Here is a 22441-nt window from a genome sequence, read left to right as displayed (position 1 = left end):
GAATGCCTCATCTGTCGAATCATTTAAAATTCTTCTCAAAACTCACCTGATTAATCAGTTGTAATTTTTTTTTTCTTTTCTGGAGGCGCACACAGTTATCAATTATTGCACTATTGCATCACATGTATTTTTCTTTTCTTTTCTTTTCTTTTCTTTTCTTTTCTTTTCTTTCTTCTTCTTTTGTTACTGTTAACGCTGATTTTGTTAATGCTATTGTGTTTTCTAGTCTATTTGTATGAGTAGCAAAAGTGCGCTTAGAAATGTCAGTATGAAGCGCCATATAAATGCAATTATTATTATTATCATTATTATTATTATTATTATTATTATTATTACTATGATTATTATTATTATTATTATTATCATTATTATTATTATTATTATTATTATTATTACTATGATTATTATTATTATTATTATTATTATTATTATTATTATTATCATATATCTGACCGCAGATCAAATGATGAATATCCTCTGTAAAGCACTATTTGCACATGACTGGAATCACTCGGGGAAACACTATACTGCATAATCAATCATACAAATTAGCCAATTTTGTAATAACTTTGAACATTGCCATCACTCTTTGCTATTTCATAAGCTGCTTAACTGCGTATTTCCTGAAATCAAAGGTTGAGTTGGCAATGATGAATTATAGTAATACCTATTATTCTCCGTAATGATGAACAGCCTGCTAACCAACAAAGAGTCACATGAATGGAATACATCCCAGTAGCCCCACTAATACATGTGGATCAATTAACTCATTCTGTGACACGCACACTTGCGTAAAAAGTGAAAATCACTCCAACACGTCCACTGCCTGAACTGCTGTTATTCTTTTGACCCTACCCACGGACCATTTAAAACAGCATTGAGTCTATTTATCACTTGAATGCTTCATAATCTAACCTATTCTGCTGATATTAAAGGGACTGTACAGTACTGGTTGAGGTGGGGATTCATGTTTTTAACATTCCTAAGTGAGATAATGAGAAACCTCTTATGAAATATGAAAGAGCATGTAATTTTAAGAAGGATTCAACATTCATTTGATGAAAATTGGTTTTCAAATGGCCAAGCCTTTTATTAGGATCTCTTTGTTTCACCTTGTTTTGGGATATCTCAGCTATTTCAAAACAGATTTTCATCGATTTGCATGCTCTTAGACATTTCATAGAGTGGTTTCTGAATATCTCGCAAAATGTTAAAAGCTAAATCCTCACCTCAACCTGAACTGTACACACCCTTTAAGAAATGGGGTAAATGTAATTTTTGCAAACACACTTTAAAATAACATTAATGTTTTGTAGGTTTGTGATTTGCCAATCTGTCTGTTTATAGATATGATTTTTCATCATTTTTGTCTCATTCTCATTTCATCTTATTTTTATCTCTATCTCATTTTCTGCAATATCTCTCAATATCTTTCTGGAAAATATACAACTCTTAAGTTTATGCCTTCCCATTGCCAAGACCTAAGTATATTTTCTCCGACTTTCATTTATTCTATGCTCGCTCCTCTCACGCTCTTGTCTTTCTCTCTCTGCGCCTCCAACGAATCAACTACTTTGAGGGAACACCACGCTCCCATTGGCAAATCCTCTTCATCCACGGATCGTAACCAAAAATCAATATCACACCTTGCGGTTGATGAGCTTGGGGTGGAGGGTAAATTACCGAACAGAGTACTGGCGAAGGTTAATTTTGGGATCGGAAGGTAGGGAGAGATAGAGAGAGAATGAAGAAAAAGGAATGCTTGCAAGGCTGGTCACACAGCAATGACAGATTGTGCATGAGTCACAAGGGTCTATGGGTTCTACTATGTTATTCATGAAGTTATCTAAATCTCTCTTGCATGCTAGGGAATTATGCAGTCAGCATTATCCATCACCAAGACATCGAAATGGTGGAAGAGGAATGATGTTGAATCAAGTGGCTCATTAGAAAGACTTCAAGTTATCATGTGGCTATCATAACAATGAGCAACTTGTTTTAGGGCTGATAAGTTGTTGCCCGACAACCGCCAAAGTTGCTGCAATTAAGGCAACTTCAACTGATACTGGTTTCATGACACAAGGCCGAGGTGGCATCTGATGTTGATGTAAGATTCCAATATGGCAAACACAAACTGATTTCATGGATCAAATGCAAACTTCCTCCTGAACTGATTACACTTTCAATCTGCCTGTAAGACAGCACACAGTGCAAAACGTACGCCATCTACAAGTCTAAATGATGTAACATGGTGCTTGAGGGAGGGGGTGTCTCATCACGAAGGACTAGACTACAAATTTCTTCTCTGAAACGGAATAAAAGCAGCGAGCCAAATATGTAGCATAAAAATGAGGGATGTTACACTTGTAAAAAGTATGTGTCCAAAAACATGCTTAGTAACTGATTCCCGTTACTGGTAATTGAGTCTGAACGATGGCTATGTCACTTTAAAGTCTGTGGCCAGTCAGTTAGACATGAAAGTCTCACCATCAATGTGGGGTTTGAGCATGCTATGCACTTGTGATGTGCCCTTCATGCACATACAATTTCCTTAATATTATCACATTCAGAGCTTGGAACATGCTCAAATTTCAAGGTGTGGCCCACCCTGAAATATGTAAGCACCAAACTAACGTTTTGTTGTCTAAAACTTCTCATTGTGATGTTGCCTGGTGAAAATATTCAAACATTAAATTCTGATTGTGCATTCATATTTGATAATCTTGTTTGTGCAAGAAAAAAACAAGGGGTGGTGTTCACATTCATTAACTTTCACAGATGCACGGCCGACGGTCTTGTTTAATTCCACAATACAATGTATCGGCCTCTGAAAGAATGGATAGAAAATGCCTTGAAGAAGAGGCGAGAAGCTTCAAAAGAGAATGCTGATGGCATGGGTGGCCATGAAAAGTACATGAATAATACAAATGAAGGGAGCATTAATTTACTTCTGATACAATGCTGTGCAATGGAAGTGGATAAGCGCGACAAAGATTTTGACGGAGTGTTACAAACCAGCAATAATACGTTGTGCTGGGTGACACAGAGTAATTTATGGCCCACTTTTAAATCAGGCAAGCTGGCAAATGTCCTTTGAATATCTTTATACTTGTGAACAGCCTGTAATAGGCCGATTCATAATATTCAAACTTTAAAGGGACTGTACAGTACTGGTTGAGGTAGGGATTCATATTTTGAACATTCCTAAGTGAGATAATGAAAAGCCTCTTATGAAATATGAAAGAGCATGTAATTTTAAGATGGATTCAACATTTATTTGATGAAAATTGGTTTTCAAATGGCTGAGATATCCAAAAAAGTGCTAATAATAAAAGGCGACATGCCCCAACTTTATTAGCATCTCTTTGTTTCACTTTGTTTTTGGATATCTCAGCCATTTCAAAACCGATTTTCATCGAATAAACTTTTGATACCCTTCAGAACTGCATGCTCTTTGACATCTCATAGAGTGATTTCTGAATATCTCACAAAACGTTAAGAGCTAAATCTTCACCTCGACCAGAACTGTACACACCCTTTAAGCACCCTTTTAAACTGAGCTTGTTCTTGTCTAGATCTGAAAACTTGTCCTTAGGATCATAACAACAAGCAATACATGAACACTGTATAGTATGCAAACTGGATGCCAGCGACTGAATTTCGTTCAAGAAGAGCAAGTTAATGGAATAGGGCGTCTCTGTTCCCAACATCTATGAATTTGAATACATTACGAGAACCGCCTACTGCTCTACAGCAAGTTCTGTCTGGCAAGAACTATGGCATGTAGAGTCAATATCTTTACAAACTTAAAAAAATAACAACATTATCAGTTTGGATGTTGAAGTCTGAGATCAAATGCGAAGTGTTTTTATTCTTAGTACCGGTACAAGGCAAAAATGTGACATGACACAAAATAACAATAATGTTAGGTGATTCATAATCAAACTAACAAAAATTGTATCCAACTCAATCAAGGCTCTTTTTACAACAATCTGTTGAAATACAATATATCTTAATCACATATATTGCAGGTATTCACATTGCAAGAAAGATATTCAAACGCATGATGCATTGTATGTGCACATCATGATACATAACAGCAGTTATTCCTTGTTTCTATGCTCAGCATGAATAATCAATCTACAATGTGGGATATAAAGAATGCAGATAGAAATATAAGGCTAGAGGTTACTTCCTCAAGTAAATAGCTTATGGACATTCATGCCAGAGCTTCCAAAAGAATATTTTTAAAAGTCAAATTTGAGATAAATCAAATCAGTTCTGCCATCCTCAGTCACTTCTCATACTGATTTATTGCTATCCATTATTATTACTTTTGTCAATCCCATGTATACAAAATGGTGTCCCGTCAAAAGGAATGAGCATTTAATGACCAAAATATGTTCTTATAATTGCAACAGCATATCAATTAACTACATTTTAAACTGGTGTCATAGTTACTGCAAATCTTTTAAGATAGAATACTAGAATGTCCTTAATGTCAGAGGGTGAAGAAGAAAAAGAAATTTATCATCCCCAAAATAAAAATTGGCACTGAATACATGCATGCATGTTCCATCCTCAACTAGGACAAATATCCAATTAATCAAGACTAAGCATATTCTGCATTTGACCTTTAATGGAGGACCACAAATGGGATTGGGGCTAGAGAGGGGGAGGAGTGCCAGTCTGGGGGAGGTGTGAGACCCAGGGGAAGGAAGTGGGCGCCACGGAGGCCCGGAGTGAGAACGGTGGGCAGAGAGTGGCTCGACTGTACGTCCACATCCTCTCATCAGACATGAGCCGATATACAAGAGAACCAAGCTTGATTGATCAGAGCGCGGTGATTGAATGAATTTGAGTTGAGACATTTAAATTCACACCTCCAAATGCTCTCTGCTCACATGGTATCATACGATAGCTCTTCCTTCATCTTTAACCTTAATGTTCTTTTTTAATCCAGCCTTCCATTCTTCTTCATTTTCATAACCATCACTATCACTGCCATGTGGAATTCAAACCCTAGCTAGCTTTGTCCTTTTTTTACATTTTCATTTCTTCTCCTTCTCCAGCACCTTCCATTTTATATTTTCTTTTCTCAGCAGCGATATCTTCTCCTCCTTTCCCTCCTTCCTTGATCTTTTTTCCGCTTTTTCTTTCCTTCATCTTTTCTTCTTAATCCCCCCCCCCCCAATCTGTCATACAAACTATTGTACAGACTGGGCTGAAAGGCTAGCAACGATTTAACTCGAGCCTGTTCCAAAGCCTCTTGGTGTATTTGCACTGCACACAGGGTAAAAATGAATCACGCCGCTATTTTTATCAACTGCAGTCTAACATGTACACCAAGTGGGGGAGCTATTCAAATTATAATATTGAACGATTGATGTCGTTTAAAGAATCTAAAAGCTTCCCCCTCAAATTACCATTTCATAATGACAGTACGTGTACACCTCATGACATAAGGGAAAAGAAAACTTGAACTTTGGTGACAATAATGGCTTGCCAACATTCCTGTATTTGATTTAGAGTAGGCTTACGAGAAGTTGTTCTACAGTCCTGGCTGTTTCATTGGCACTCTGTCGGGCCCTTGAGGGGGGAGGGGGATAAGAATTGTGACTACATTGCATACTAGTACTCTATGTACCTGGCGATAACATGCACCAGTCGACAGCAAATGATAAAAGGTGTGAAGCCGTAAGTGAGATTGGCCATATGTGGATGCATATGATGTGGATACAATTGAGGAGTTAGGATAACTTGACACAATCAAACCCACTACTCTGTGGAAGATGCACGAGTTCTATTTCCACAAACTTCCTTATCGATCGGTGAAACTTCTACCATTCTGGTTATATCTGATTTTGCGCCATTAAAGTCAACTTGGAGGTAGGAGTGGTATTGCACTTTAAGACTTTCTCCATCCACCCTTCCGCATTCTCAGATTAACGAGGCAACTGAGGGTCTTCTACGTGACGCCACATGGAGGAGAACGGTCGGCGCCACGCTCCGTAAAAGTGGTGGCGTGATCTATTCCCTGGCCTTCCGGGGTGCGAGTGGAAGCGTGGTATCCTCAACCCTGGCCCCCCTGCTTCACACTTAACCTGTCCTCGGATGTAGGGGAAAGAGCTGGCTGACCTTCTCTGAAGGTCCGTGAATTGGGAGCAAAGAGTCATCCCACACACCCATGCCCTCGCTTTCTGCGTCATTTGCTTCTCCTGCTGGTCCCACCTTGCTTCCTACCGGTCCATAAAATCACCCCTACCCTTGAATTACTCCTCTCTGTGTTTAATTAATGTTTCATATGAAAACACCTCTCCCTAGTTTTACTAGCAGTGTTACCTCTCTACACAGTGAAACAGAGGTAACTAGACTTGGAATTTGTCAACACTGACAAATTAGGTGATCCGATCTGTTCGTAAATCAACGATTTGAGTCTCCTGATCCCAATAGGCATGACCATACTGGTTTCATCTGTGTTTAGTGGACATTGGCCGTGTGATGTTTGGATTCTCATTTAGAAAAGGGAGTCAGACCTGCCATCTATGGTACACAATTCCGTATACACTAACGAAGATACAGAATGAAGTATATTTGACCTTTGACCCCAATTTGCACAGACAAGATGGCATCTGAGCAAAAAACTGTTATTTTGTGAAATGATCCTTGTAACATGCTCTTTACGTGTGTAAAATATGGGAAAGATAGGACATGTATTCACTAAGATACAGGTTGAAACATTTATGACCTTTGACCCTAATTTACATACCCAAGATGGTGTCTGATCAAGTAGTTGTTATTTTATGAAATAATGTACGTGACATGAACTAAACATATGCAAAATATGGGCGTGATAGGGGCTGTTTTTCTTGAGTTATTGCAAAGAAAGTTGTAGAAAGAAAGAAATATCTCAATACATCGAAGATAAGTTTGATTTCAACCAAGTTTTTTGACGTGATCTCGGCGTCGTATGAAAAAATGCAAGGTATAGTCACGATAGCCCAAAGTCTGAGCTACAACATATTAAGATCTGGGAGAAATTCACAAAAGAGTAAGTGAGCTAGTGTTCGATAAAGACCGTCATGTCAATTTTCATTTCCAGAAAAATTCCCTCCCATAGAGATAACACGTAAACTGGTTAAATTTGACAAGGTTACATTATATCTATTTTCACGAGGTGAAGACATCATCCGATTAAAACTTTGATTGAAGAAAACTTAAAGAGTATTACATTGGCTACAACATACTAAAATCTGGAAGAAATTCACCGAAGGGTAAGTGAGCTAGTCGTCGATAAAGACAATCAGGTCAATTTTCACATCTAGAAAAATTTACCTCCCATAAAGATAACACGTCATAACGAAGATACAGGAAGAAGTACATACATATGACCTTTGACCCCACTTTGCACAGACAAGATGGCCTCTAAGCCAAAAATGGTTATTTTGTGAAATGATCCTTGTAACATGGTCTTTACGTGTGCAAAATATGGGAAAGATAGGACATGTATTCACCAAGATACAGGATAAAACATCTATGACCTTTGACCCTAATATACATACCCAAGATGGTGTCTGATCAAGTAGTTGTCATTTTGTGAAATAATGTACGTGACATGAACTAAACATGTGCAAAATATGGTGGTGATAGGGTATGTTTTTCTTGAGTTATTGCAAAGAAAGTTGCAGAAAGGAAGAAATATTTCAATACATCGAAGATAAGCTTTAATTTCAACCAAGTTTTTTGACGTGATGCCGACTCCGTATGAAAAAACGAAGGGCACACTTACGATAGCCCAAAGTCTCAGCTACAACATACTAAAATATGGGAGAAATTCACCGAAGCATAAGTGAGCTAGTGCTCGATAAAGATAGTCATGTCAGTTTTCATTTCCAGAAAAACTGCACTCCCATAGAGATAACACGTAAACTGGTCAAATTTGACAATGTTACTTTCAATCCCTTTTTACGAGGTGATGCCGTCATCCAATCAAAATGTTGTTATTATATGACTGAAAGACCATTTAATAAGCTACAACATATTGAAATTTGGATGAAAATCAACAAAAGAATAAGTGAGATATGCTTGAGTGAACTTAAAATTCGATGACGTCATTTTGAAAATTTACTTTTTTTATTTTATTAAGAAATTTGATATCTTTTCATCATTTTTCCAGCATCGCCAACCCATGAAATGACATGTAAAACTCATCAGCTTTCAGAATATGTAAAAAAAATGGGGGGTCACCGTCCATCCTGACGAGTAAAATCGGATTCAAAATTGGCGTTTTTTTTGCATTGTTGCACTGTATACAATTGTATCACCATTGACGCGCGCGCGGAATTTCAACTTTGACGGGCCCGTGTGACGTCATATTGAGTCGGATTGACTTGAAACTTGGTAGAAATATTCCTTGACATTATAGGCATCAGATAAATGTGAAAAAATGGGAAATTTCTATTGCATAAGAGCTGTGCGTGCGTATATGTGCGCGCGCGTACGCGTCCGTCCAATTTTTTCAATTTTTCAAAAAATGCTCCGATTGGTCTGAAACGTGTGCAGAAAAAATTTGAGCTCGATTTGAGCATACAAATATTTCAACGCGCGCGTACGCGCACGTTTTAAGAGAAAATATGAATTTTTATTATATGAGTAGAATGCGCTTGACTTGAACTATATGTGACGTAAATTTCATTGAAAAATTCCATTCCATTAATGAGATAGGAGTGAAAATGTGTTTTCATATAATGACGTCATAGTGACGTCACGGTCGACTGATCACTATGATTTTATAAAATTTGTCGTCTTTGGGACATGATACATATATGGTATGAGTTTGAAGTTGATACTCTGAGTACTTTCTGAGTACGTAGATACACAACTTTTGTCCAGAAATAAAGAAGAAGAAGAACCAACAAAGAATCCGTACAGATACAGAAGGTGATCCGAGAGGATACTCGGATCACCTAACTAGTCTCTTAACCCATTGAGGAAAGACTGATTTTGTTATAACATGCATTTCCCATAGACACCTGCCTGAGTATTCTCCGGACTCGTCTTCAACAGGTTAAAAAAAAGGGTAAAAATACCTAGACTGCAGGATTATATAAGCACCTGTTTTAACCCGCTGAAGACGATTCTCGAGTATACTCGGGCAAGTGTCTATGGGAAATGCATGTTGTAGCAAAATCAGCCCGTCCTCAATGGGTTAAAGTCACTACATTAGCTCATACCATCTTAACAAAAACTTCAAGTAGTTCTGTCAGTATTGGACAGTGATGTCTCACATTCCTTTTGTTAAATGTTATTAATTTCAAAACTGAAGTAAACATGTCCTCTCTGTATGTTCATTTATGACATGATCACTGAACAATTGCAAGCACCAGTCTAGTAAGATGGGGTGGGGGTGGGGGGTGGGGGGGGGGGTGGGGAGGAGGAAGAGGAAAGATATAATTTTGAAATCTACAGAAAAAAAAAGAAGCATCAACATCATGATAAGAAAATCACTTGATAGAGATGGTTACGGGATGCCATTTCAGATAATAAACTGAACATCAAGACTGTGATTTATAAAGCATTCCCAAGACATTTTTTTTTTCTTTTTCTTTTTTTTTCAAATGCTTTCAATCAAACTGCAGCCTCCTCTGCCGGGAATCTGATGTCCAATTAAGAGTTTAATAATCCCTTTGAACTCGCATCAAGCAGTTCCATTAAGACTCCCAAAAGGACATTCACCACGGGTGATGAGATGCGGAGGACAGATAGGGAAATGGGAGAAAGGATGACTAATCAAAGGACGATCATTTTTTTTTCTTTTTTTTTTGCTTGCATCTTCTCATGTGAGAATCAGATCAGGTTTAAAAAGAGGAGTGAGATCATGAATGAGATGTATGTCCTGTCTCCAGCAAGATCTTTTCATCAGATGCCAATTCAGTGGCACAAGCTGTAGAACTTTTTAACCTTCGATGACAAGGTTACTTCATCTCCTAACCTCAGCCCCCCCCCCCCCCCCCAACTGCTCAAGTCTGTAGGCAGGTGTAGGACCGATGGTTCTATAATCATCGTGTCACAACGCCTGCCAAGCCATGAAGCAAGTAATAGCTTGGGACTGCACAGAAGAAGCATTCGCACTCCTCTCTGTATAGAAGCATTTACCATGGGAATAGGTCTATAATAGCTTAAAAATGATCATTAAAGTGTCAAAGGATCATTTATCGCAACATGCATCATTTACGATTTGCTTCGAATTACATATTCACCTCAAGGAGACACGAGACTCCAGTGAGATTTATTTGTGAAGAAGAAATACATCCCAGGAATGTCAAGGTTTGGACTCCATATTCCTTGATGGGATTTTAAAAACTTGACACCTCATCTGTAGTTGAGTAACGGACACATACTGGACGAGTACTGGACAACCCCCATCACGAAGGTGCAGGGAATTCACCAGTGTATTCAAGCCTTGATGACAAGATAATGGGAAAGTAATACACTGTATCCATAAATGAATTCACAAGTTTGTGGGAAGAGGAAAGTAAGATGGCCTGCATGGGGGGGGGGGGGGGGGGGGGCATCTTATGCACCAAATGCCTCCAGTTGAAAACTTCAGATTCAAGAAACCCTCAAGTCCCTGAAGTCACATCTTGGGATTGGTGCTGCAGCTTTTTATTGCAAGTTCTACTTTTCATTGTTAGTGTTTCATTGGGTAGATTAAGATATTACCTTTCATACGAGTTCTTTTCTAGTTCAGATGTAATCATTTGTTTTGGCTACAGAACTTTCAAATGCCTCCATATTGCTAAAGCCATATTAAACCGAGTCTTTAATTGGTAACAAAATTTACTAAAAGTCCTGTTTCTCTTTCAAACTGGCATTCCAAAAAAAAAAAGGGGGAAAAAAGAGAATTTTTCGATTTGGTGCAGATTCAACAAATCTACCAAATTCCATCTATTCTTTCTGCAATCGATTTGCAGTGAAATTCACGTGTGCCAACTAATGAACTGAAGATTTCTAATTTCAGCAGCAAAATTCCACCCCCGTTAATAATGCACTATCATGTAGCAAGCCTGCAACATCTTTCTGCTTCTCACCCATTGTAGGCAGCCTTGATGGGGATGAGGCCATCTTCTTCAGCTGCCATTTCGCTTTCACCGGGCATGTGTGCAAACGCCTAGTCTCCGGTCAAGTCCTCCAAAGATTGTGGCGCTTGCGGCAAGGAATGCAAAAGTTGGCTGGAATGTGTTTGTGTGTGCGTGGCGCAGGAATGGAGTTCGGTCTGTGGGAAGAGAATGAGAATAGAACATGTCATTCGGTTGTGCATGAAATGGCAGATGGATATTTGATTAGAATTCTTGAAAACACATTGACCTTTATCACCAGAGTTCAATCCCATGTTTCTTCCACCTTCACTGAATTTCAAGTCTCAGATTCTGTTCAGACTTTAGCGACATTCTGTCAAAAAAGATGATGCATGGCATGGAAAGTAATCACATGAAAGTTGAAGGCTAAGGTGACTTGTGAAGTTATCTCAGATACACTGTATGTGATGAAGTGCAGAGGGATTACACACCAATAATTAATACACCATTAAAATGAGATAAAACACAACATGAACTTTTGGAGTCTTTACATTCTTATATAACATACCTCACTTTAACAACCTCTGTCATTCAGATTCATGAAATTCTTCCATCGAGATGTTTTTATAGCAACTAATTGACAAATTGCCCTACATTGACGGATCTGTCAATCAATTGCAACCTCTGTCATTTCTTACACTAATATAAAACCTCACCATCATCCCAGAATGTCTTTCAAAAAACAAACAGACAGACAGTCACACACACAAAAGAAAACATAAATATAACCCTGTCATAATTGGAAATGCTTTTTTTAAAGCCCAATAAAATAAACTGGGAGGTACATTGTTTAGGAAAACAGAGTTCATGACAGACAGGTCTTGTCACAGCACCAGCAAAATGATCCCCTGTCACCACTCATACAAAGACAAACATTGGTTTCGAAGAATCCATCTCATCCATGAGCATGACTGCTTGGAGTAAGAGTAGTCATATACACATGGGAGATTGGCCAAAATATCAGATTTATGTTGGACAATCGATATGACAAGTCATGACCACTTTTAAATGTCAGCGTTTCATCCAAGGGCCGCTAAAAATAGTCGCTCGCAGTCACAAGACTATAACATCTCTTTATATTGCATACGACCTCTCCATAGGAGCAGCTCACTTGAATTGTGCTCACATGTACACGACAAGCCAAGGAATAGGATTACCTCCTGCTTGACAGATGAATAAAACCACAAGTTCTATTTTAAGGATCTTCATAAAAAGATATTTGTTATTAGCAGATCTGATGGTTGTTTCGTGTACCAAACATGCAAAATCACTAATGACATCGCAGTAATGAAAAACATGTTATGAAATTTCAGGTGCCAAGCAGAAACCATAAGGTGATCTACTGATACTCAAATGGAATAGATATTCAATTGGGGAAAAAAAAAAGCAAGAAAAAACTTAAAGTCCTCCATTGTTTGTTTGACAAAATTATGCTGGAATTTTCCCAGTTCAGTTTGAATTTTCTCATCTGTTTGCTAAATTGTTCTTAAGCAGCAAAACTACACCTCTTGATCAGATCACAGATACAATATTGAGATTCAACTATTCATATATACTGCATGAGGTGTGGATTGGATTATCTCAGACTGAAGCGATGGGCAACTTTACCTACAGGACTGGAGGAATGAAAAAGGAATGCTGGGAGCAAAATTACTTCACATGACAGTATCAACTTTATTGAATGCTATTCAAGTGTCATTGTCCTGAAATACATCTCGGGGTCAGATGAAAACTGGTAAAAGTCAACCACTCTTCTCTTATTGCACAAGGGATTGTCACAGTTGTCAATATACAGGTGTATATGTTTCACCAATGCTGACAAAGTGAGGAGTGTCCAAAAATAACTCGCATCATGAAGCAGGGAAAACTTCAGCCGTGTCTTGACCCAAGCAGTGCGTGTTGCTGGCTTCTTTATAGGAAAATGAAACCCAGATATATTATGTGGATTGAGTGAATGCAGCAATATTAGTAGAACATAACAGTGAAGTTTGAGGAAAATTGGACATTTCTGTTCAAAAGTTGTACATTTCTCAAGTTTTGGTACTGCCGTTGCTGGATAAGAAGACCACAACATTTTGTGATGTCAAGCATAGACAACAATATAAAGAAAATATAAAGAGAATTACACACACGTTCATTTTTCTAGCATAATGAAAAAGCACTTGACTTACCTCTCAGAAAACATGGGGAAAATGAAAAATGCACTTGACATTTTTTTATACCTCTCTCAGAAAACAGGGAATCATATTACCCTTATCATACGCAAGTATCATGAGGGAATGTGTACTTTTCATGAAAACATGAAATTGTGCGGAATTCTCTTTAGATTTTCTTTACATGAATGTTGTTCTCCATGCATGACATTACAAACTGTTGTAGTCTTCTTGGGTTTTTAAAGAAAACATGAAGAACTAACCCCATGTCACTCCAGAAGATGTTCCCCTTTTGTACCAAGGACAGTGACTGGAATTTTTCAGGGTCTGAATGAATTCACTGGAAATCTATACCATTGATTGTCCTCAATCACAAAGAAATTTCCAGGTTGTTGTTTTCTTCTTTTTTTTTTTCTCATTCTGAGGAAATGTCTGAATTACCCACCTCTACAATATAACAACCTACGAAGGCTATCTAATTTTCAGGGACAAGCAATAAGACATCATGTCTGCTTCTGCCTATGGGATACTCGCATCCAACACAGAAACACATGCATGTAGAACGTTCTAGAGAACAATTTTATGCAGACACAAGGTGCATTCACATTTACAGTGAAATACCGCAGAATTTCTCACAGTAATTTGTAGTGTGAATGCACAGACATCACAAAATACACTATGAAATACTGTGGTATTTCAGGTGGTAATTCAAACTTTGCACGAAAAACTGTACATGCCATATATTTAGCGAACCTAAATTTTTGTGAATCGGGACTTCTTGATGATGGGTCTAGGGCAATTACCCCCTGGGCAATTACCCCGCACCCTTCCCCTGGCCCTAATCGTGATGATTTCGTAAGTGGTTAAATCAGGGACGGATCCAGGTATTCTGTAAAGAGAAGGCGCGTTTACAAAATGAAAGGCACCCCATTTTTTCTTTTCATTTCTTTTGTTTTAACAAAAAATAAAGAGGAGGCACATCCCCAGTGCACCAACCCCCCCCCCCCCCCCCCCCCCGATCCACCACTGGTTAAATTCGCGATCGTGTCATACACTAGGAAACAGAGAATTGTATATGTGCACGTCACATTCAAATCAGGATCAGAGTCAATATTTTCTTGTGTCTTTAAATTCGCGAATAGCACCTGACTTGCAAAATTTGCAAAAATAAAAACCTCGCAAAGTATTTGGCGTATACAGTACTCACATGTGAAATTGGAGCGCTGATCATGTAACAGAATACCACTGATTGTACAGCAGTGCATTTCTTCTGTGACCTGACACACCCCCTCCCCACGCTATTTGTGATTGCATGATGTGAAGTGAAGGTGTACTGCCCATTCATATACTTATGTACAGGTAAATGTATGTACTGCAGTACACATGTGCCGGTACATTTTACTTGCGATTTACTTGCATATACATGTAACTAGGTCTACATGTATGAAGTGCTGAACTGTATGGTGGAGGAACAAATGCAAGAAGTGTCAACCAGAATCAAAATCTAATCACTGGAACAACAAGGAACCAAAGTCCCCTATACATTGTGGCATAGGCAGTACATGTATGTGCATGCACAGTGCTTACAATGGAAGGGCATACATTTGGGCTAGAAATTATACCACTGTATATTGTGAACGGGAATGGTATCAAGTGAATTACCTCAGTATCTATATGGTGCTCTTTTCATCAATGAGAATATTGCCAAGAAACTACTATATGTACAGGGAATAATTTTCCTGGTATCGCATAGCAATTTGCTACGCATTTTTGGTATGACTGCTATACAAAATGCAATTTGCATTGCAGTCTCATTACATAGACTTGTATACCATTTTGTTGAAAATGCATGTCCATCGACAAAAATTGCAATTCAATTTTGAGAAGGAAAATTATTCCCTGATGTAGGCCCTAATATCCTGGTAATTCAAATGTGAAGGCATCTGATACGAGTAGTTGTACGTACATCACCGTATCCTTTGACTTCCTGTGTTCTTTTCCAGTGAAACTAACCTCTTAATTCTTGATACAACATCAACATTCAACTCTATAATAGATTAATCCAGAGAAATGAAGAGTGCAGAAATCACAACTTGCCACAACAACTCCACATGTGTGATATGATGCTAGAAGAGGCATTCAGTGTACAAAATCCACATGGCATATTATTAACACTGTTTCCCCTTCAGAGCTATAAAATATATCTGTGGAATTTAACAGTGATTTAGCCTTTACTGCTTCAGCCCACTAGAACAATATACCCTCTATCATACTGCAGCTTTAGGCTAAGACCCACGGTATTCGTCACTGGCATGGAATGACATGGGAGTTACCCCTGCCAAGAGTAAACAATGCAGGGACAAGTACACAATCACAGTTACACAGTAACCACATTGAACTGTGACATAAACAGGGGGTTGTGAAAATGACACTGAAATAAAGTACAGTTTGTATACAGTATGTACACAATGACACTGCAACTGCTACAATATGAATCATCAAGGGCTTTCCTTGTACTGGACTACAGGTATGACTAACGCCTTTACTACAAAGTCAGGAAGTCTTTTTGTCATTGTACTTTGGAGAATCACAATTTTGACAACTTGTCTTCTGACACAGCAAAATTCATTATACATCTTTACAGCCAAATCATCAGTATACCCACAGATAAGACATACCAAAACACACAAACACACACATACACACACACAAGGTTTGTTCTTCATGCAACTTTATATGCCATGCAGTACACATACAGGTACGACCATCAACAACTAATAGGTTCACAGTGGAGGGTATGTTTACAGGCATCCCAACAGTATCAATCACATAAACACTCACACACACACACACACACACCGAGTTTATACACACATCTTTCAGGTTCAAGTCAAATGATCTACTGGTCTGTATAACAGGTGTGCATTCATTCCATACGTGCTGGTAGATGGTATGCACATAAAACTGCTTCATGTGACCAGTACAGTCATATCGTACATTGATTGTACAATTGTACATGACATTTGAAGATAAAATGGAAAGACAAGTTTACAAACCATACGTTGTATGTTAACTCTACATGCTTTATATTCTTACAGAGAAATAATCAATTCAGAGCAAAATGCTAACAAAGTGAGGAGTAAGATCAGTGGTATTTCTACATACCTTCTTTATTCCAACAGCCAAATGTTGGTAATAACAACAAAATATTGGCAGATGGCACACACACACACACAAAATAATAATAATAAAATCATGTGACTGCTTGGCAGTCTCTCCCTCCTCATTTCTCACATTTTCATTTCTAGCCATAATTGCTAATCAACAGCAAAATCTTCCATCACTTCTGACAAGCATCGCACGTACCAGGAAAAGCTCATATCATTCCTAATATTCCAGACTTCATATGATTCACTAAATTTCAATTCCCAACATTTGGAACAATGAAAAACTTATATGAGGCAGGCAGAATCTTTTACCTAATAAGGTGGTGCAGTTGAATTCTAAATTCTACTGCAACCATACACTAAGGCTTTTGATTAAAGACAATTCTATGTATTTAAAAAAAAATGGGTCCATTTCATACACCTTACACTTTTGAGCATCTTTATCTTTAATTTTACAGCCTTCCCCTTTTTTTCTCAACACAATTTCATATTACCATTTGGGGCTGAAGTATTTGTTGTTAAAGTATACATTTTGATTATCTTACTATATCATCAGATTGTTAAAAACAAAATAACATTGCATAGTAATAATTGTCGTGATTCAGAAATGTTTCTTTTTTCTATGTTTTTGTGAACACAAAGTGAAAATAAATTTAAATCAATCAATCAATCTTGTATCAATTATACCCAACACTGAAATTCCATTATGTGTGAAAATTTTCACATACGTACACACACTGTGTACAAATACATAAATGAATACATTTCTGTTTCGTGTTTAAATGCTGTGTACTAAAGAGGTCTGATCTGCCTCTAAAACCACTTCCTTTGGATCTGTTGAAAAATGAATGTCAGGGAGTAGATTACCTTAATTGCGGATTCATGTGTGAACCATTTAAAAACTGTGCCAAATAGATTCTCTGCAACAAGAGTTTGCTTAGTAGGCACCAAGTTCATATGGGTTGATGGATGTATAGGCCCATATTGTCTGTGATTACAACTGTTTAAATCACACTGCTCCTGGTATAAATACGTAAAAATCAAATATGCAGTTAGTTCGGAATGACCACAAAATATGCATGTTACCAGGGCCATACCAGCAGAATTTCATATTCCTGTCCTTGTCTGCCCGAAGCAGCCATTAACACAGTTTAGATAAGTATTACTTGAACAAAGGAAATATAAAATCCATATAAATCTAAGTTGACTTTAACAGAGTAAAAAAATCAAACACACACACACACACACCCATCTTTCCACCTCCCTGCCCATACATATTACCACACACACAAGTGAAATTTCTTCAAAACTTGACAATTGACAATGTAAGAACAGACAAATCTGAATTATGACATGATAATATTACCAGCACTAATTTACATGACATGTAAGCACAGCTTATAAATGTAACTGCAAATTTGTGCATGCATGCATGCAACTACGGAAATCGGGATACTACTAAGATATCTATATTTATGAAAGAATGTAAAAATTTCTCCTGCGTATGGCTTGCTAACTTTTCATGATAACAAGAGACCCGTGGGTCTAGCACTCACCTGAGTATCGCAAGTTCACCTTTCACGCAGTCACTAATCTGAATTATTCACAGCTCTACTAAAATTTGACCAGGCATTCTCAAGTAGAAGATGAAAATGTACAATAAGGGCCCAAATTTTTTAAGATTCCTTAATTTGGGGGGATTGGGGCCCCCTTAGGCCCTCTGGGTGGGTCATGGTGCCCATTTGATAAATTGAGATCCTGACCCCCTAGAGATGCTACCTGCCAAGTTTGACGAAAATCCATCATGAGGTTTTCAGGAAGAAGATGAAAATGTACAGGCCCCCATTTGGACCTTCCCAAATCCCCCCCCTCCCCCCCCCCCCCCCCCCCCCGCCCCCAAGAGGGGCACCCCTGGATCTGCTATGAACAAACTTGAAACTACAGTCATTAATCTCATAGTATCATCTTAGCTCCATAACTTCTGATTCTAGAGAAGATTTTTAAAGATTCCTTCATTTTGGGGGGTTTGGGCCCCCCTGGGGGCCCCCTGGGTGGGGCATGGTGCTCATTTTAACAAATTGAGATCCTAACCCCCTAGGGATGCTACCTGCCAAGTTTGGTGAAAATGGGTCATGGGGTTCTCAAGAAGAAGATGAAAATGTACAATTAGGCCCATTAGGACCCCTCCCCACCCCCTCCCCTGGGTCCCAAGGGGGGCACCCCTGATTCTGCCATGAGCAAACTTGAAACTACAGTCATCAATGTACTAACTCATGGTATTAACTTAGCTCTATCACTACTGGTTCTAGAGAAGAAGATTTTTTACAGATTCCTTAATTTTGGGGGGTTTGGGCCCCCCTGGGGGCCCCCTGGGTGGGACATGGTGCCCATTTTAAAAAATCGAGTTCCTAACCCCCTAGGGATGCTACCTGCCAAGTTTGATGAAAATCGGTCTTGGGGTTTTCAAGAAGAAGATGAAAATGTAAAAAGTTTATGCACGACGCACGCCGGACGAAGGGCGATCGCAATACTGTACGAGCTGAAATTTTCGCGGTGATTTCATTTTTGCGAATTTCGCGAATCGCCTTTGAACCGCGAAAATGACAACACGTAAAAGTAACAACGCGCAAATAAGTAAGTTCAGTTAGACCCTCGCAACCGCAAAATTAACAACACGCGAAAGTGTCCTCCAAGTAGCAATTCGCGAAAATATCTGTACGCGAAAATTTCAGCTCGTACAGTAGCTCACGTGAGCCTTTGGCTCAGGTGAGCTTAAAAACTACCGATAAATGTTGGGATTTATCTTTCAAACTGTTGTACACTGAAAATTTTGATTTTCAATCTCAAATTCTGCAATGCTCATTTTGAGTCAAACTGGGTAACTCAATGACCACTTTATAGGTACTGTAAATTGCTGGTTACTAGGCTAACATTAATGCCTTCGTGTGTACGGCACTGGTTGCCCATTTGGAAGGATGAGAACAAGAAAATCTAAGACTGGTGATAATGAAAAGATAGTCCTGCCCAAATCCACTGGATAAATGAAATGCACCAAAAGACTTTCAAATTTATGTCTCTAGTTTTCTACTGATACTACCAACAAAGGCCTATTCGTACTGACCAAAAATTTCCCTTTAATAATGACTTATTCAGCAAGTTAGAAGCCAGGAAATGGTCCATATCCTGTATTGTTCCCCTGAGCAGGTTGCACGATTAGATCAAATTTCAGGCCATTTGATTTGCTGAATGGCTCAACACATATCCTGTGTTACCCACTTCTCACATCAGTTAAAACAGTAGATCTCAAAACACGCATAGAGCAGGTAATTATATCTTGCTCATATCCCTCATGTAAAAAATGGTACAACCTTTGAACTGCATGAGGTACATGACTAGAACTGTAGCATATGCTACAGTCATTTTGCTTTTCATTTTTAATTTTTATTTTCTGGCTGCTGGCACTAATACTTGGCATATCAACTTTCTCAGAAAACATAAGAGCTCAGCTGAGGTAACCCCTCCCTCCCCCCCCCATAAGAAAAAAATAATAATTCTTGTGTGTAGAAAACAAAATAAAATGAAATGTATTGAAATAAAGCATACCACGCACATTTTATAAAAAAATATAAATATAATGTAGAAATGAAAAAAAATGCATATTTTCAGTATCCAAAATAGAATTCAATATATATGACAACATGTTATGTGTCTTGAATCCATTTTTCTTAAATATGAAAAAAAAAAAAACAGTTGGAAAGTCTGTATTCCAGTAAATTTCCAATGCTAAAAATCAACACTTGATTGTCTACCTAGGTACTTGGTCATATCCCACGCCCACCCCCACACACCCACCCCCAGGACAAACGAATACTGTAAAACATGATATATTTGCGGCATGAATTTTTCGCGAATTGGAGCCGACGGCCTTTTTTGCGGCATGAAATTTTCGCGAACTGCCACTGGCATTCAATGCATATAGTGTAGACAAGAACTTTCGCGTGCATTTTAATTTCGCGAATCTTGGCGCTCGCGAAATTCGCAAAATTAAAATGCACGCGAACATTCCTCGTTTTACAGTAGCTCATGACTGATTCACAATGGCTAGAGCATGGCTACTGTCCTGTGTAGTAGCCATGCATAGTATGCTATGCTGTTTGGTTGTAGGATCAAATCAACGCACACAATTTGTAAAAGCACTCCCGTTTATAGGTGACATGGAGTGAGGAGACTGCTATTCTTTCTTTTTTTTTTTCTTAAATCTGTGTAAAAGTTGCTTGCCAACACTCATTTCTGGTTGCCCCACAAGCCTGTAACAACAGCTTCTTGCTGCCCTGCCATTGTGCATATTATTCCAGCACGAGGTCTCGTAACAGTAAGAGATCAGTTCATAATTCCACTTTGCGCATGAGTAGAAAAAGGTCAGTTGTACCAACAGACATTTTGTTTGATAATTCACTGAGATATTGAAGCATCTTTGATGTGATGATTATTCATGTGATCCTTATCTACCAGTAAATGGTGCTTGCCAACACATTCAACTGACACAGCAGGCCTGGTATTTGGCAATACCAAAAGAAAAAGGGTGTTCTTGCATTCAATACAAAGCGATGATATGGATGCCTGCTAAAATATCAACTGACGGACTATTTTGGTCATCTGGTCTAAACACATGTTCATATCTTTGTTTGAACACGAATTTTGTCGATTGTTACGTCGGGCAAGCGTAAGCATTATGCCACTTTGAAAACGAGTGAAGTGCCTAACCAACTGAGAAAAAAGAAAGGATATTCGTACCAATATGTACATGAGCTAATTACTAACTTGCTTATTCTCATAATCAAAATGTATGTCAAGTATTCTTCACTGTTTAAATGAACTGGTGGTCAGCTTTCTTGCCATTTTCATCAGCTGAACTGATTACATACGTTGCCAATTACATAGAGTTCACAAACTCAACGATGAATTTCTGCCAGTAACCAGTTCAATACTTACAAATCACAGTCTAAGCAATGAACATAAAAACATGTGGATAACAAAACGAGTAATGAATTGTATGCAGGCAGAAGATGCACATGGTAGACAATTTATTCTTATCCACTACCGTCTCACAAATTTACCTGAGTATTTGCAAAGATCTGCCGTATCTTGGGCACAAATATGGTTGATTTATCTATCTCGCCCAAACAAAAATATTATTAGTCGCATAATGATGTCCATAATGATGCCAAACATGCTGTCCATACCAAGTTACATAACCATCTCAAGGCTACCAACTTATAATACCCTTTGACATATTATGTCATGATGGTCTTATTTTTGTGAATTCTGCGGATAGGTTTTCAAATGCAAACACAGCAGTGTGCAAAAATATTGACAATTTAGATGAAAAAAAAAAAAAAAAAATTGCTCCGAAAGCACTGTCCAAGGCCAGCACACTAGCATTGCAATATCAGATGAGTATGAGAAGAAGAGCCTTGATGACACTCTAGTGGGATCCTGCTGAAAATCCTTGGAATAGTACTACTTTTTTTTTTTTTCCTGAGATGTCTGAAGCAATGTTTTAATAAAACCATTTGTTTAAGAATCACACATTTTTCTGAACATTTGTGCTATGTTTGTGTTTTAGCAATCATCATAATAAGATCACAAAGTAAAAAATCAACATATCGTATTAAAGATTGTTTAATTAACTGACATTCTCAAAAATATCTGTACGCGAAAATATCAACGTGTTCAGTATAGACCTGTTCAATAAAATTTGTTTTTTTTTTTACGTTAATGTCTTATTCAGTCATAACTGGATGGCTTTATCAGTATGTTAATTTATGCACTAACATAAAACAGTGCACCTGACTCATTGCATATCCCACTGAAACAAGCTTTTCTTATTTTGGAAGCCCCCGCCCCGTGCCCCCGTTACGGGCAACATAAGTTACAGCGCTTTGTTCAGAATAAGTCTATATGACAAGTAATGTGTACCTCT

At 38.2% G+C, this 22441-nt stretch overlaps 1 protein-coding gene across 1 annotated transcript in view; it reads right to left on the bottom strand.

Moving 5' to 3' along the window:
- The window catches only part of LOC140239079 (protein kinase C iota type-like), a 126745-nt gene that overhangs the window by 77261 nt on the left and 27043 nt on the right, over positions 1-22441 (bottom strand). The window contains exon 2 of the mRNA XM_072318976.1: positions 11091-11275. Within this exon, the coding sequence (XP_072175077.1) occupies positions 11091-11158 (68 nt within the window). The 5' untranslated portion in view covers positions 11159-11275. The remainder of the gene's footprint in view (positions 1-11090; positions 11276-22441) is intronic.

Source organism: Diadema setosum, chromosome 15, assembly GCF_964275005.1.
Source record: "Diadema setosum chromosome 15, eeDiaSeto1, whole genome shotgun sequence".
Lineage (NCBI taxonomy): Eukaryota > Metazoa > Echinodermata > Echinoidea > Diadematoida > Diadematidae > Diadema > Diadema setosum.
The sequence above is the reverse complement of the archived record's forward strand: the minus strand, read 5'-3'. Positions and strand labels throughout refer to the sequence as shown.